The sequence below is a fragment of the Hippocampus bargibanti genome, linkage group LG18 (genome assembly GCF_051943395.1).
Source record: "Hippocampus bargibanti isolate YZ-2025 linkage group LG18, ASM5194339v1, whole genome shotgun sequence".
Taxonomy (NCBI): Eukaryota; Metazoa; Chordata; class Actinopteri; order Syngnathiformes; family Syngnathidae; genus Hippocampus; species Hippocampus bargibanti.
This window is the reverse complement of record NC_142751.1, coordinates 11,732,112-11,750,370: the sequence shown is the minus strand read 5'-3', so window position 1 is coordinate 11,750,370 and position 18,259 is coordinate 11,732,112. Positions and strand designations below refer to the sequence as shown.

The window sequence follows — 18,259 nt, the reverse complement described above, 5'->3', positions numbered from 1 at the left end:
GCTCTCCTACTTACGAACATTCGAGTTACGAACGACGGTACATACGAATATGATTTTTGTAGTAACATATGCAGTCTTGTCTTCAGCTGTACATGTACATATCTTAATCAAGCATATGCTTCATATAAATATTGTGGCAGCTCCGTGTGTATCCCCAAAAATAGTTTGTATGCCAAGGTAAATTTTGTATAAATTTAATGTTCGTAAACCGAAAAGTTCGTAAGCCAAGGGGTTCGTAAACCGAGGTATCACTGTACATGGAAAAAAAGTTTGAAAATACACCATTCATTTAGGGTGCGCCTTATGCTCCGGTGTGCCTTATACACTGAAAAATACAGTAATGTTTTTTAGCTTTCTTTCCATTCTGATATGTACAATGGGGCCTGAAGAAATTATTTAAATGTACTAAATGACTAGGTTTGTTACCAAATACTCTTCTCAAGTCCTCTACTCCCATTGGAATGAATAGAATTGCCATTAATTCGTTCCAGGCCTGGAAAAAAAGTTACGAACAATGGTACATACGAACATTTTTGTAGTAACATATGTAGTATTCTCTCCAGTTGTACATGTACATATCTTTATATTTTTATTAAAAGTTTATTTTTCAGTACAAACCAATACAGGTTACTTATACAAGGCTTAAAATACTTATATATAAACCGTATACATACAAAATATAGCACTTAACTTATGAACGAATTCAACTTACGAACGACCGTTCAGAATGTATATCGTTCGTAGGTCTGTCGTCTTTATTTGTTGTCAACAAGAAGGAAAATATGCTTCTTGGTCCTGTGATATTTGTTAGTCTATATGTGTTGCTTTACTGTTGGTGTTCAAATATACATTGCTACAGGGGTGATAACAGTGCAACACCAATGCTAATCAGTAGCCAGTGGTGAGCGGCATTGTCGGTTAGCAATAACCTAGGTTAGGTGGTTTTTTTTGTCCTTTTTTGTTGTTTAGTTTGACTATAAAATTCATCTAGCAGATTCGCGAATAGTCTTTTTTTTGAAGAAGAATTGGTCACAAGCTGCCAAGGTAATGCCTGTTTTGTTCACTGTCGCTACCATAATGGGAAAAGGAAGCCATTCAGACAAATGGATGCGAGAGGGTCACCTTTTGGACCCAGGCAAACATAAAAATTCACAGTGCAAATCAACTCAAGTAGGAAGAAACACACGCAGATGACAATTAAGGACGGGCCGGATGTGTGTGCGTGCGGTGGGAGTCTTCAATCAGTCACAATTATCCAACACATTTACCAAAGTGGCGATTAAGTCGAGAATTTGGCGATTATGAAAAACGGGGTCACTTTTCCGCATGGACAGTTCACAGCCGAGATGCTGATTATAAAAGGATTTCCATGTTTTGTTGATGTGATAATCTGAAGTGCGCGCTTCGCACAATATTATCAGTGCTCTAAACGCGCTTCCCGTTGCATTCTTGGACTACATCAAATCAAATTCGGTTCGATCTTTACTTCCCCGTCTCACTCCTCATTTTGTCTCTAGTCCATTTAGCTCGACGCTTGTGCACCGCAATGTTGCAAAAGTAGTCAATACAAATAAATAAAATAAAATAGATCAAGGATAGGATAAAGAATATAGACTGTATACAGTGATACCTCGGTTTACGAACCACTTGGTTTACGAACTTTTCAGTTTACGAACGTTACATTTCTGAAAATTTTACTCGGCATACAAACTTTACCTTGGCGTACGAACTTTTTTTGTACACGGAGCTGCTTCAATGAGTGATGTGTCGTTCGCGAACGAGCCCGCCGTTCTAACAACAAAATGGCAGCTGACTGTGTATATATATATATATAGTAAAGTCTCGTTATATCGATATTGAAGGGAGTCCGAAAAAATATCGATATAACCGGGACTATCGATATATCCAATATCGATATAACGAGACTTTACTGTATATATAAAATCACCCAGGAGAAAATCATGTCATTTCATGCAGTTCTAAAAAAAAGAAATAAATAAAGGAAGAAATAAAGAAATAAACATAGCACGGAAACAACGCCGCTAAAATAGAATTTCCCCCAACATAAAAAAAAGACAAAGCCCACTGGCTCAATATTGATCCACCACTCTAGGTTATATAATTGTGTAATGTAGTAGTTTTATATGTGATAAAGTGCTATATAACAACACTCATGGTCAAACCAACAAAGTACTATTATTGACTCAAATACGAAATGTGAGTCGGTTTTGCTCAACGAATATAACACATAACGGATAAAGTCATGCTGTCATAAGATCAGAAAGTCACTTTACCTCTTATTTTTTTTGTGTGCGGATAATATGAAGTTTGCGTCTCTTCGCCGTGTACGCAGCTGTCTAATCCCAAAGTGGGAGATTGAAGTCAGACAGGGAAAGCATCGGTGAGCTGCTGCACACTGCGAGAATATGAAAATAGTCTGACAGAAAACAAGCAGCAGTTCATTGACCATCCCCCTGCTGGCAACCCATCACACACAGCTCACATTTGGCACAGTGCATTGATCAAGCCAGTGTGTGGCTTTGCGTGCGCGGCAACACACATCTGTTGGCTTGCAAAAGGTGGAAAGAGTCTGGGGGGGGGGGGGGGGAGATGCGGAGGAAGGGGTGTGTTGACACCGGTTGTACAAAAAAAAAAAATTGGAAGAAATGCATTACCTTGATTAATCAGTGGGTCCATGAAATCTCATCAGATTTCAAAATGGGGGGAGGACTGGAAACTATATATATACATAGACACAGTAAATATACATATACAGTGTGCATATATATATATATATATATATATATATATATATATATATATACAAATGCACTAAGAAATAATATATACATATATAATATTATATACATATATACATAATATTATATACATATATATATATATTTACTGTATATGTATATCTATAGTTTCCAGTCCTCCCCCCATTTTGAAATCTGATGAGATTTCATGGACCCACTGATTAATCAAGGTAATGCATTTCTTATATATACACTATATATGTATATATACTGTATTTGTATATATACTGTATTTGTATAGATACTGTATATGTATATATATACAGTATATATACATATATATATATATATATATATATATATATACATATATAGTGTATATATATATATATATTAAGGACACACACATATATATGTATATACATATACACACATATATATATACATATACACACATACATATACATATACACACATACATATACATATACACACATACATATACATACACACACACACACATACACACACACACACACACACACACACACACACACACACACACACACACACACACACACACATATATATATATATATATATATATATATATATATATATATATATATATATATATATATATATATCTATATATATATATTCCAGTCCTATATATATGTATATATATATATATTCCAGTCCTATATATATTAATAAAAAGACAGATGGGCAGACAAATACAGATAGATAGCTAGATCGATCGACAGATAGATATAGATAGATACAGATAGCTAACTAGCTAGATAGATAGCTAGCCATTTACAGAGAGCTAGCTCGATAGATAAAGATAGCTAGCGAGATAGCTCACTAGCTAGATTGCTAGCTAGCTAGATTGATAGCGAGATAGCTACTTTTTTCTTTTAATATTAGTCACTTAAATATTTGTAAAAATGAGACTAAGTATTAGTCAATGGTATTTCCCATTATGTGTGAGCATTATGCTAGCAGAGGCCGTTCTTCAGGGCATGTACTTTGGTTGTTTTAATAAAGCCTTTTGATGCGTCTCTTATTGAGCGCTTTGGCATTTGCGGAATCTCTGGTGGAAAGTGACGAGGCTCCTCCATAGTATCAGATTTGTTCACATGCTTAGCCGTCTGTAAGAAGAATCATGAGAAAAGCACTCAGATCAACAAAAAAAAAGTCCCAGTGTTAATCAGCTCACGCACGACTGCGCAGACAGCTGCATCAGCATCTATTGGCCTCAACGCTTATTTATTTCTTTGTTTTCTTTATTCTGTCTCATCTGGTTATACAATGTTAAACTATTTCCAATCCCGATTGTTTTCAATTTCACATGGAATCATTGTCAACAAGGGTATGCATGCGGTTCATTCCCCCCCCCCCTGTTTTGATCAAAATCAGCAAAGGCCTGATAACAACATCAATATTTAATTTTCGCTAATCACACTGCAATGAAAAAAAGGCATGATTTTTCTTTCTTTTTTTTTTATATTGATTGGTCAAGGTCGCTTCTTAGAATGGGCATCTCAAATTCCAAGAATGTGTAATGTGTGCAATGACATAGAGAAAATGGGTCGACACATCCGCACACGTTAGTTTGAAATCACTTCACAAGCCTCTTTTTTCACAGTAAATTATGACCTACATTTTGTAAATCCATATGTACTGCGATATTCCTTTCCCTGCCATATCTCGTCGTTCTTTATCAAGCAACTAGCGATATGACCAGCTGATCAAAAGTCAAAGTCAGCTTTATTGTCAAATATGCTAATATGCATGACATAAAGCACAGATGAAATTAATGTCCTCTCGTACCCAGCGTGCAAGGCGCTTATAATGTGGCTAAAAAAGACAGACAATAGACAACAGACAATACATGTAATTCCTGAATGTAAAGTGAGGTAGTGTTGTATGTAAAGTGAGGTAGTGATGTATGTAAAGTGAGGTAGTGACGTATGTAAAGTGAGGTAGTGTCGTATGTAAACGACGTAGTGTAGTAATGCAAAAACAAACACAAAAAAAGGTTCAAGTGAGGTCTTGCAGGAAAAAAAGAGTTCAGGATGGTAGTACAGCGTGTAGCGTGTACTCAGAGTTCGGTGAGTGTGGCAGTGGGAAGGGGGGGGGGGGGCAGGGCTGGGAGGGAGTTGAGTCTCCTGACTCCCTAGTGGCAGAAACTGTCCTGATGATCATGTGCACAAAGTGCATTTGTTGTTTGTATGAATTGTCAACAAAGAACGCTTTGTCAGCTCTGAGCATGTTTTAGATCTGGCATTTAAGTACAGTACGAGAGCAGTCAGCAGCGCACCGTTTCAGACTCAATATAAAGTACCCTAAAATGTATTTTATGTATTGGATTAGCCTTAGTCTCACACTGGAAAATTTTGGATTTCACAGCAGCAAAGTTATGGATGAAAGAAGAAAGGAAAGGAAGAAGTAAAAAAACAAAATACGGGAGCTGCTGGAAAGGCAGCCATGCTTGCGGCGCCATCTTGAAATCAAAATAACCAAAAAAACTAAATACAGTAAAGTCTCGTTATATCGATATCGGATATATCGATAGTCTCGGTTATATCGATACTATTTCTATGCACGCACGGAGAAAATTACATGCAAACAGGGTCGGATATATCGATAGTCCCGGTTATATCGATATTTTTTCGGACTCCCTTGAATATCGATATAACGAGACTTTACTGTAAATAATGTGACACAAGACAAAAGAATAAATTCGGGAAAGGCAGTGAATGAGTTAAAAAAACAACAACATAAAAACACATCTGACGTGCTCATAGAAGGTACACATAGATGCATTTTTAAAAATTAAAATTAGCTGTTGACCAGTACATTATCTACATTCAAAACTACCTGCGTATGTTACTACTTTTTTTTTTTCAAACCAGAGGTGCCCTCACGACCCGACAATCAGCCGGCCAATTACTCCTAACATAGTCTGTCGCCTTTGTCGTGCCCTTGAGGCGATGAGGAAAAAAAAAGGAAATAACAAATAGAGTCAGCATGCTTTAAGAGGTGTGAGGAGTGAAGAGCAGTGAAAAGAAGCAGTGGGATTAGGATTGTATTTATATATAAAATAAAACATAAAAAAAAGTGGGACTGGAATCTACTCCCATCACAAATCAACGCTCCCTTCACCACACCACCATCAGTAGTCGTGGCAAAAAGCTCCTCCAAAAATATTATTGTCACGGTTTGCAAGGTGGTGATGGTGTTGGATCCCAGAATAAGCGGGCAGGAGGGTGCACCAGGTTGTATTTGACAAATTGTATTAAAATAAAGTCAGCAGGAACATAATCTAAAACATCAAAAATCATCTGAAGTGAAAAATACAAAGTATCAAAGAAAACCAAGAGTAAAAGTCTGCCAAGATGAAACAAACCTGACAGGGTGCAGAAAACACATGCACAGCATACAATGCAATGACCCGACACCGAATGGTCGTGCCGGGAGTCCTATTAACTGCCACTGATTGGAACGACCAACACCTGTGCGGCTGCAGGCAGGGCCGACGGCGCTATCCGTTGGTCGTCGACCAGAACGTAGCAGTCTGCCACTGATCGGGACGACCAGCACCTGTGCAGGTGCAGGCAGGGCCGACAGCGCCACCCGTTGGTCGCCAACCAGATCGTGACAATTATCGCAGCTTGAGGAAGTCTGAATTGCTTGAGTGGCTAGGTCTACTTCTCATCACAGTGATACCTCAGCTTACGAACTTAATTAGTTCCCAGAAAGTGTGTATAAGGCGAAAAATGTGTCTTCCAAAAATTAATTTCCCATAGGAAACCATTAAAATGAGAATAATACGTTCCCAGGTCCCCATTAAACATAATTCTCTACTAAATAAGCCTAAAAAAATCTTATTTTATGTACAATAAATGTGCTATTGTATTGTAATTAAAGAAATAAACTGTACTGGATAAAAAGTTGTTTTATTTACCTGTGTCCATTATGATACCAGTGTTTGAAATAACGTCTGCCTACAAGCCACGTGGACTCCTCTTTCTAAGCGCCTTTCAAAACTCTCATGTACACTTTACAGTCAGGGTACAGTCCGAAGCACGAAACAGGCTTGCCGTGCCGAGTATGCAAATTTCCAAACGAACGTTCGTTTGGCAAAATAGAATCCATCCTATATGTTCCTTGTGCTAATTTATTTGTAGTGTTTCATGAAACAGACATGGAAACACCTGAATGCTTCGCTTCCCTCGCAAGTGAGGTATTGTTCCACATCCTCTTCCTGTTTTCCATGAAGACGCTAGCTCGTTTCCTTTACCTTTGCTTTTATTTATTTATTTGTTTGTTTGTGCCCTAAAGTGACCCCCCCCCCCCCAATGCTGCCATGTCCTCGAGTGTTCTTTTTTTTTACGCAGTGGCCCTTTCTTGTCCTTGTTGTTATGATTGATGTGTATCAAGATTGGGGACTATAAAGCACATTCGCAGACAGGCTACAGGCAATTCACGTTGTGCGGTATTGAAATCTTTGCAATAAATGAGACGCATTAGCCAACAAAGCAAAATGCATTTGTGTTTATATTATGGGCTTTGATATTTTCTGTTTTTTTTTCATAATCTATTCACTCATTGCCATGGGATCAATCGGCCTGAAACTCATTCGCTATAATCAACTATAACGACCCATTTTTTTTGCTAAGATTTATTTGGTTGCTCAATTTCAAACTTAAAATGGTGATCAAGCACTCCATGAACTATTTGGATTGATACTTACAAAAAATATTTTTTTTTTTAAATTGAGAAAAATCATTGTTTTTTTTCCACAAATGCCCATCAAACTTGCAAAAATTAACCCCACAATTTTAATCTGTAATTTTTTAACGAGCAATTTACTAATCCATCCACCAGATGGCGACAGACTTCACTTACTTTCATGAGAGGAAAGTTACCCTGCTAGAATCACACAATAATAATAATAATAATAATAATAATAATAATAATAATAATAATAATAAATATAAATAGTGGTGATAACAATAATAATAATAATTACAGTAACAGTAATAGTAATAATAATAATAACAGTAACAGTAATAATAATAATACAGTAAAGTCTCGTTATATCGATATCGGATATATCGATAGTCCCGGTTATATCGATACTATTTCTATGCACGCACGGAGACAATTACATGCAAACAGGGTCGGATATATCGATATTTTTCGGACTCCCTTGAATATCGATATAACGAGACTTTACTGTAGTAATAATAATAATAACAATAATAATAATAATAATAATAATAATAATAATAATAATAAATTTCATTTATAAGCGCCTTTCAAAACTCTCAAGATCACTTAAATGTATTATTGTTATTTACAGACACAGGGTAAGTTTTTCTGTGGGTGAGCAGCGGCAGCCAGTGTTCACTCAACCAGGCAGTAACTCAAATACACGCACATTGACATACACTTCTTCTAACGCCATTCCTCGTGTATTTTTATTGATTTTATTTTTTTTGCTGACGAAGCTTCTTGGATAAGAAGCGAAACGTCCGACACCTTCAAAGAAGTACAGATGATGGCTGAAGAAACCTTTTCATCGACATTCCTCGTGTAGTTAAGGCTTTACTGGAATTTGAATCACATAGAAAGGTATTAAAAGCTACCGCACGGCTATTTCACACAAAGCGCTATATAACTCAATATATTGTATTGTATGAGTTGAAAAGACATGACAAAGACAGAAAATTGCCTTTTTTATCAGTGGTCTTTCGGTGTTTCAGTTCCAGCACCTCCAAAAACGTTTTATATAATCACAACCAATACATAAAAATTAAAAAAAAAATCTAAGAACATTCATTCACATGTCTTACAATAATCGAGTAAACTATTACTGACTGACATTTATGTCAAGGCGCCAATCACAGTAATGCTTTCTCATTGTCATTTTTCAAATGATCATTTTAATGATTTTCCACCGGTGAGCTATTTTTAGCATCCGTGGAGGCTACCTGCTGCTTGCCACGTTCATGAACACACGAGCTGAAGGAGGCTTATTCCTTCATGGGTGTTTAACGCCCCCTAGTGGTCTATAAATTATTTGTTGAATGATTCGTGATTTACTTATTCAAATGACGGTTTTATTTATTTGCATTATACAGGCAAAAGTTAAGGACAACGTTTTGAAATGATCTTGATGTTATTTTAGGGGTATTTCGTGCCTTTTTCTTCTGTGAAAAATCGATGAGTTGTGAAAATATTTGTGACCGTATGTATGGATTATAGTGCCCCCTGGTGGACATGTAGCTGGGAAGGATTACACTGTGAGGTGAAATGGATTAATAATAATAATACATTTCATTTGTAAGCGCCTTTCAAAACTCTCAAGGACACTTACAGTCACATATTTTTTTTGTGCGGGTGGGTGAGCAGCGGCAGCAATTCGCGCCAGCTTGCACTCTACACACACATATAAATAAATACACAAATAAATACAAATGTAAATGAATATTCAAATACATACACAAAAAATACACATACAAATAAACACACAATTATCTGAATAAATACAAAAATAGCTACTCAAATCCTAGGAAAAAATTTGGGATTGGTCCGCTTAACAATAACAACAATAATAATACTAATACTAATACTAATACTAATACTAATACTAATATAATAATACGACTACTATAATACTACGACTACTAATACTACTACTAACAATAATAATAATAATAATAATAATAATAATAATAATAATAATAATGCATGTCCTTCATAACCGCCTTTCAAAACTCTCAATGTCACTTTACAGTCACAGGATGAGTTTTATTCCATTTTAATGGGTAAGACGCATATGTTTCTTAACTCATTCACTGCCAGATGTGCAAAAATGTGTCTACTCCAGTTGCCAGGGTTTTTGTCATTGTCAATCAAATTCTAGGACCCACAAAATATTGAGTTTTAGGACAACATAAACAGTCAATGCAGCATAAGAAACCTTCGACTATCTTCTTTCATCAAAAAAAAAAAAAGAGTTAATTGCTAAATTATAAGGGTTTACGCTAGCTTTGTATTTATTTGAGTTACTTCCAGGTTGAGTGAACGCTGGCGTGTGTGGCTGCCACTGCTCACCCACAGACAAACGAATCCTGTGACTGTAAAGTGACCTTGAGAGTTTTTAAAGACGCTTAGAAATAAAATGTATTATTATTATGATTATTATTATTATCATCAATCACACTCACTGACACACACATGCTTACGGGCAGACTAGCGTCTGCCATTATGCGAAACCCCACAAAAGTTTCGCATAAAAGATATGAAATATGGAGATGGGCCTTTTAATAGAGGCTGTCTGAATAAGACAGATGGTGACAGACACTGGACGCAAAAAAAAAGAGGACAAGGGCAGGTGTGGCATTCAAGGGAGAGGTCTTCAGGTGCGTCTTTTCAAAGTCGACATGATGTAGTGCGCGTCCGAAGCCACACAATCACTGAGCGCAGCGGTCGTATGGGCGACCTTTGATGGCCGCCGTCATCGCTCAATTTAACCGCGTTGGTAAAAAGATACACGGGGTAACAATAAGACCCGAAACGTGACTGGTCCTCCCCCCCCCCCATGCTTTCGTTGCAGAACAATGGCGAGCAGGCGGACTGGGCGGAGGCCCACCGCAAGGCCGGTAATATGAGGATACACCAAAGGCCAGGTGAGAGAATGCCGGCTGCGTCTACCAGATTTTTTTTTTTTTTTTTGTCGCCGCGCTCGTCGTCTTGGGGTCTGGACGGTCCCTCGCGGCCGTAAGCAAAAAGCTTCCATCTGCTGCGGGGGCGAGGGGCGCCCGGCGGGGGAGTCAGAGGGGGTGTACAGGTCTTTTCTTTGCCCAAAAAGTCATGGCTTTGAGCGTTTTTGTCACACCAAGACGATCTCATATCAATTTTGACACTTCTTTGTTGTACACTTGCGGCAGGTACAAAATGTGTTGGAAATACGATCAGCCATCTTTTTCTGAAGCTTTGCCGTCTGTACGTTTGATGTTTTTTTTGATGTTTTTTTTGATGTTTGTTTTTTTTGGAATGCATGATTTGACTTGGAAAGTGAGCTAAAAAAACAAGCTAAGGGGGGGAGGGGCGGTAGTAGTGTCTGTCCCATCCATCCATCCATCCATCCATCCGTCCGTCCACCAGCCTGGATGCGCTGCTGGTCCACAGCTGTTTCGGCATGTCAACCGAGACCATTCTACGCAACAAACCAGCGCATGCCAACAGTCGGTAACCTGAACCTGAGCCGCAGCATCCTTAACCTGCAGCCAGACAGCCGCCCTCCGCTTATGCGAGCTCAAAAAGCCAATAACGCGTCACGGATCTGGTTACAGTGAAGGAAAATTGTCATTTTGGTCAACCTTTCAAATATGCAGTGGCGGGTCGTGGATTTTATCGCTAGGCCTTCAGTAGTGCTATGTCTGAATCAATCCAGACTGGAAAAAAAGTGTGGTGTGATTTACTACAAGTCCACTAGAGGACTTGCCAGGAAATAACGGATAGACCTTTCTAAATCATGTCCATTTCTTCTTGAAAAGTCTGTCTATAAAATGGTTTTAACAGTAAATCTGCAACCAAATCAATTTATTGTCCTCCTTCAGCCATTGTGGGTTGACATAAGCGGTATTAAATCAACACAATATATTTGCTTATGCAGATATACTGTTACCTATTTATGAGCAATGCATTAGCTAGCTAGCTTTCTATCTATGAGAGTTACTTCCGGGTTCAGTGAACGCTTGCGCGTTCGGCTGCCGCTGCTCACCCACAGAAAAACTTTCATCCTGTGACTGTAAAGTGACTTGAGTTTTGAAAGGCGCTTAGAAATTAAATGTATTGTTATTATTATTATTATTATTATTATTATTATTATTATTATGAGTGTGCTAGCTCTGGCCAGTATGGACCTAGCTCGCTGGCTATTTATTTGCTATGTGGGTGAGTGGCTATCGAGCTAGCTAGCTAATAGCTATAAATCTATATCGCTAGCTAGCTATTAGTTATCTATTAGCTAGCTTTCTATCTATTTGAGTGACTACCGGGTTGAGTGAACGCTGGCGCGTGTGGCTGCCGCTGCTCACTGACAGGAAAAAAAAAACTTATCACGTGACTGTAAAGTGACTCTGACGTCGCCAGCGCCTTCAAGTAGGCCTTGGGTTGCCAACTCGAACTTTGATTGGTTAAAGCAACTGTTCGATCGTAATTGATGAGCCTGCAGAACTGATTGTGAAGGCATCCAGGAAGATTTCTGACCCTGGTCACAAATGATGGCTGAAATGTGATTTGTTAAATGCTTAAATACGAAAACACATGTCTGGAACATCAGTTCATGATTCAGATATTTTTAGGCCAGCAGAGAAGGCTTCGCAGACCACCACTTTGACGGTCCACCACTGCAAATATGTTTGAACAACCTCTTGCAAATACAGACCGAACAGGATGGACAGCATGCCCGAAGCTATTCAACATTCCGATACCCGAACCGAGACCTACGACCTTGGCGTAGGTATCCAGATCATTGGACTATCAGGTGGACTCACAACAACGATTGAAAAGAGCTTCAAGTTGTCTCTCCGCCCTGTGTGACTCACTTCACCCTTTGCGAACATGTCAATGTCGCCCGTGGGGTTGAACGCCTTGGAGATTAGCAAACAAACACCACCTTGACGATCTAGTGATGACGATAACGCGCGATGAGCCCGACACCCTTTTGGTCCCTTTATCAGCATTTTATATCCAATGAAGTCACCTTAGTTCCAGATCATACGTTTCTAATTTTAGCTCCTGCGAGGAAGTCATTTATTTTGACACAAGGTGGCCTGATGCCAAGGTTAGAACGTGTAATTGGCTGCATTCTGATCACTAAAAGGTCTGACATCCAATCCAGAAGTCCACTTATACAACCAGTAGCTATCACTAATTTCTCTGACCTTGGAAATGGCGTTTCCCCTGACCTCTACTCCTGAGCTAACTGATTAGATTATTGTGGCATTAAGTCCAATTGTCTCCATACTTGTGTGTTATTCGAAGTCGCTGGTAACACGCCGTTCAGGAAGCAAAGTTCAAGGCTACAGCTCTTTGTTTGACTTTCATTTCCTGTATTAGGACAAGGCTCTGGTTTTGAGGCTCGCTCGAGGTTACATTATTGGTTGTTCACGACACCTGAACGCCCTGATATTTACGGTAAAGTGTTCGTCCGTTGGGTAATTTCTGCTGTCAAATAGCACGGGATACATAACCTCATCGGTATAGTCGACGGGCGGCGATGTCAAACGGTGATGTTGTCGCGGCGATATCAATAATAGCTTCTTCTGAGAATGAGCTACAGGGCGATAACATGACGTGATTTGCCGACAATGTGGTCATGTAGCTCTGATGCGATGTGGTACGTTCTTGTATTACCCGACCGCATGCTCATATAGCCTTTCTAGCAAGCCCGTGTGTCATATGAACGTGGAACACGATTCTAGCATTGTGTTTCTGTTGCCGGGTTGTACCTTTGCAATGAGACAAAAAAAAAAAAAAAAAGATTTAGGGGGCTGGGGTGTGAGCACCCCTCTCAACACATACCAGGCGGGATTATGACGGGGAACTGGATCTGAGCCGGTATCATTCCAAGATGTTGGCTGGCAAAGATATTGTCCTCGCTTGATTCCTGCATCCGATCGACCTTGCTACTTTGCAGACAGAGTAGCATTATTGTCTTCCCTGCCTGCAAAAAAGAATTACATATATATAGCAGATGTTTTTATAAAGTACAATATTACACGAACAAGATACATTCCGAACGGTTGTTCATAAGATTAATTTGTTCGTAAATTGCTTTGGTGCTATATCTTGTATGGAATGCATGTATAAGGCTTATATAAGTATGTTTACGGTTTATATAAATATGTTGAAGGCTTGTATAAGTAACCTGTATTGATTTGTACTGAAAAATAAACTTTTAATAAAATATATGCTCTATAAAGATATGTATGTACTTGTACAACTGGAAAGAATACTACACATGTTACTACAAAAATGTTCGTATGTACCGTTTTCTGTAACTTGAATGTTTGTAAGTAGGGGAGCATCTGTAGTGTGTTTTTCATTGAAATCCACATTTTTTTCCAGGCCTGGAACGAATTAATGGCATTTCTATTCATTCCAGTGGAAATGGAGGACTTGAGATGAGTATTTGGTAACAAACCTAGTAATTTAGTACATTTAAATCATTTCCTCAGGCCCCATTGTACATATCAGAATGGAAAGAAAGAAAAAAAAAAAAAATATTGTATTCCCCGGTGCATAAGCGCACCCTAAATGAATGGTGTATTTTCAAACCTTTTTCCGTGTATAATGCGCACCGGACTTTAAGGCGCACCTTCAATGAATGAAAAAAGTTTTCCAAAAATCATATAGAAATATATAAAATACTTCCAAATAATAATAATACATTTCATTTATCAGTGCCTTTCAAAACTCTCAAAGTCACTTTACAGTCACAGGATAAGTTTTTCTGTGGGTGAGCAGCGGCAGCCACACGCGCCACTGTTCACTCAACCCGGAATAACTCAAAAAGATAGAAAGTTAGCTAGCTAGCTAATAGATAGCAAGACAGCTAATAGATAGCTAGCAAGCTAGAAAGCTTATATGTTTCCTGACTCAAATTGCTAGGTAGCTAGCTATATAACTAATAGATAGCAAGCTAGCTCGGTAGCTAATATATAAGGTAAAACATATTATTAGACGCTACAGTAGAGGCTGAAGTCACGTACTACTGCTTCTAAAGGGGGAAATAGAGTCGGTGCCTGCTGACAGTAGTTGCGAGACCTGTTGTGGATCAATATGACTTCACATATAAAGCGCACCTGTGTATAAGGCGCAGGGTCATCTTTTCAGGAAAATGAAGGTATTTGGGTGCGCCTTATACACCGAAAAATACGGTATTTCTTTCCACCAGAGTGATATCGGCTGGATCTGCACTCAACACATCTGTTATGCAAAATGGCCACTGGCAAAGGTTATCATAAAAATAGCTCAGTCCAAAATCCGTAAGACGAGACACCCCGTAAAAAAAACATGATACTACTTCCACCCAGAGGATCTTTTCATCTTTAGCGCAACTGTTTGTTTAGTAATACGGGAGGCGGGAACTCTTTGAACACGAAACGCCATAAAGCCGAAAAGTCTGACACCATTTTGCATGGAGGCCGGTGGAGGTATGTTTCGAGCATCTTCTGAATAGACTGCAAAAAATGGGGTGACTCCAAATCATAGAAGCGCATCATTTGCTGCCATTTTTTTTCTCGCCATGATGAAAGAAGTGCGAACATAAGCTCTTGACTTCATTTCTATTGTGAAGCAGTAAAAGCCTGTGGTTCGTGGGAGAGAGATTAGCAGAGTCACAGTCACTACTGAGGTGATAATTCACCCTTGACCACGACAGAGTTCTTCACACGCCCTGCAGGAAGTCATGCGGGAAGCATATAGTGGCTCGAAAAAGCCTATTAGGTGCTAGTGATAGTCATCTGAAGCGGCGTACACACATATCGGTAATTGGGGCAAATGTGAGCATAAATGACGAGTCTCACTGATTCTCAATGGGGTATGGTTACGTTAAGAGTATCTTAATGTGTGTGGTCGACCCTAAACTAGGGAAAGAAAATGTTTGGGCAAAGATTGTAAAATACACTTTATGTGATATTTTTTCTTGCGTGATCTGCTCCGAAAACAATTATTTTGTTCAATATTTACAAGAAGAAATGCTTGTGTGTGTGTGTGAGATCCATCCAGGTTTTGGCAAATCGCCTCAAGTGCGCTACACACAACCAATAATTGAACAGAATTTGACTTCCTACCCCACAAAAAAAATAATCAAATAATTAAATCATGAATAAAGTAAATATGTAAATGGAACAATAGATGTACACATTTATACATGAATAAATTACTTAATAAATAAACATGATTAATAAGAAAAGTAAATACATAAAAAAGTAAATCAATAAAAAGGTAAGTAGGTAGGTAGGTAGGTAGGTAGGTAGGTAGGTAGGTAGATAGCTTGATACAGATTGGTAGATAGCTAGATAGACAGATAACTCGATAGCTAGATGGCCAGATAGCTAGATAGACAGATGCTAGATAGACAGATAGCTAGATAAAGAGATAGCTAGATAGACAGATAGCTAGATAGACGGATAGCTAGCTAGCTGGATAGACATAGCTAGATAGAGAGATGGCTAGATAGAGAGATAGCTAGATAGACATATAGCTAGATAGAGAGATAGCTAGATAGCTCGATAGCTAGATAGACAGATAGCTAGATAGAGATAGCTGGATAGACAGATAGCTAGATAGACAGATAGCGAGATAGACAGATAGCGAGATAGACAGATAGCTCGATAGACAGATAAACATAGCTAGATAGCTAGATAGACATATAGGTAGATAGAGAGATAGCTAGATAGACATATAGCTAGATAGAGAGATAGACATATAGGTAGATAGAGATAGCTAGATAGACATATAGCTAGATAGAGAGATAGCTAGATAGCTCGATAGCTAGATAGACAGATACCCAGATAGCAGATAGCTATAGACAGATAGCAAGATATAGAGATCGCGAGATAGAGAGATAGCAAGATAGCAAGATAGAGAGATAGCTTGATAGACAGATAGCTAGAAACATTTGCGGTCCGCCATTTTCTTGCCTCGATTATTCCATTTTGTTTTAATCTTCTACTACTTGTACTACTACTATCAGATGGGAAAATGCTGTGCCTCTAGGTACTACAATTCTTGGTGCTTTGCTAACCTTCTCCAATACACCACAAACCATATGAGCAATATGTTCATCCATGCCATTTTTTTTCCTCCTCGTCATGTAAGGGGTCTTTCACATTTAAAAATAATTGGCAAAGATGATAAAAATGTATGAAGCCCACTTACAGAGTACTTGTGGAAGGGCTCTTCTCGATCCTCCCCTCAACGCTTTTAGTATCGGCATGTGAGAGATGTAACCTTACTTCCTCTCTGCTATTTATAAGTGTGTCATAGTCCTGCATGAACTTTGATAGTACCAAGTGATCTCTTTTACACACACAGTTTCACACACACACGTATTTTTGCAAGCATACAATCTGCCATAGTTAAAAGGTCTGAGCAATGAGCGAAACAGATGGAATCGCGGCGCCGACTTGAGTGCCACAATGGCTCGGGCATCTCTGGCGCAGTGCCACTTTTGAACTATGACATGTCCTAATAATGGACTAGCTGACTGGACTTCCTTCTCTTTCTCTTCTGTTTTATGTGGATGACTGATGACACAACTCGCCACGCATAGAGATGCATAACTCTCTAAATCCTGCTCAGAAACAATAAAATAAAACAATGATATGGAGAAATTGTAGAGTAATTGTAGTAGAGTGACTATAGCAGTAGAAATGAATTCTTAAGTCTATCAAACCACGTTGTCTGGAAATTTTCAGAACATGTATTTGGATTAACTCGTTCACTGCCACACGTGCAAAATTGCGTCCATTCCAGTGCCAGGGTTTTTGTCATTGTCACTCAAATTCCAGGACCCACAGAATATAGAGTTTTAGGATGACATAAACATACAATGCAGCGTACAAAACCTTAGACTCTCTTCTTTCATCAGAAAGAAATAGTTAATTCCTAAATGATATGAAATGAGGGTGGCTGTCCAAAATACAATGCAATTATAGCAACCACACGCGCCAGCGTTCACTCAACCCGGAAATAACTTACATCGATAGAAAGCTAGCTAGCTAACCAACGTCTTCGCCTTGCTCTAGAATCAAAACAATGGCTTCAGATTCGGAGAAGATGCTTTCTTGTTACTCATCCAGTTATGAATATGATTCAAATAGTTCTGAAGAGGAAAGCATACATGTTTGCAATCGATTAAAGAAGTCCATCCGGATCAATGTAGCGTCCCAGAAAATGCACAAGATGGTGCCCAAGCTCAGTTGGAAATGGGCTGATTTGTCTACTGGGAATTTGTCTCAACTAGTATCAAATAGTAGTCTTGGTGCAGCACACACATTTATTATTATAAATAATAAAGTGGAATGGTGTTTTTTTTTTATGTGATTTGATTGTGGTGGTAAGAGGTAGCCGATTTAGTGTATGTCAGGTAAGTGCCCAGTAAAGAACCCAATTACCAAATGTGCAACATGCTATGTCAAATGATTTGGGGATCAGAATCAGAATCATCTTTATTGCCAAGTATGTAGAACACACAAGGAATTTGTTTCCGGTAGAACACGCTGCACTAGTATCGTCGTCAAAAAAAAAACTGCTAAGTGGCACTATACAGTTCCATTTTGGCTACTGTTGAACTGTTGATCAATCACATGCTAACAATGTGACACGACAGTGGATTTTTATTTTTTTTTGCAACAACGGGTCAAAACAATTAGCACAGGGTTGAACGGGGGAATTAAAACAAGTGC

General features: G+C 38.6%; 1 protein-coding gene across 2 annotated transcripts in view; it reads right to left on the bottom strand.

Moving 5' to 3' along the window:
* Positions 1 to 18,259, bottom strand: part of opn4xa (opsin 4xa) — a 47,448-nt gene that overhangs the window by 12,509 nt on the left and 16,680 nt on the right. The window contains exons 2-3 of one of the 2 annotated variants that reach the window (XM_089020930.1): positions 13,368 to 13,509; positions 2,295 to 2,357 (exon numbers count right to left, since the gene is read on the bottom strand). In XM_089020930.1, the coding sequence (XP_088877056.1) occupies positions 2,295 to 2,357; positions 13,368 to 13,509 (205 nt within the window). Of the gene's footprint in view, positions 1 to 2,294; positions 2,417 to 13,367; positions 13,510 to 18,259 lie in introns of those variants that run through there. The other variant, XM_089020931.1, reaches the window with a different exon arrangement.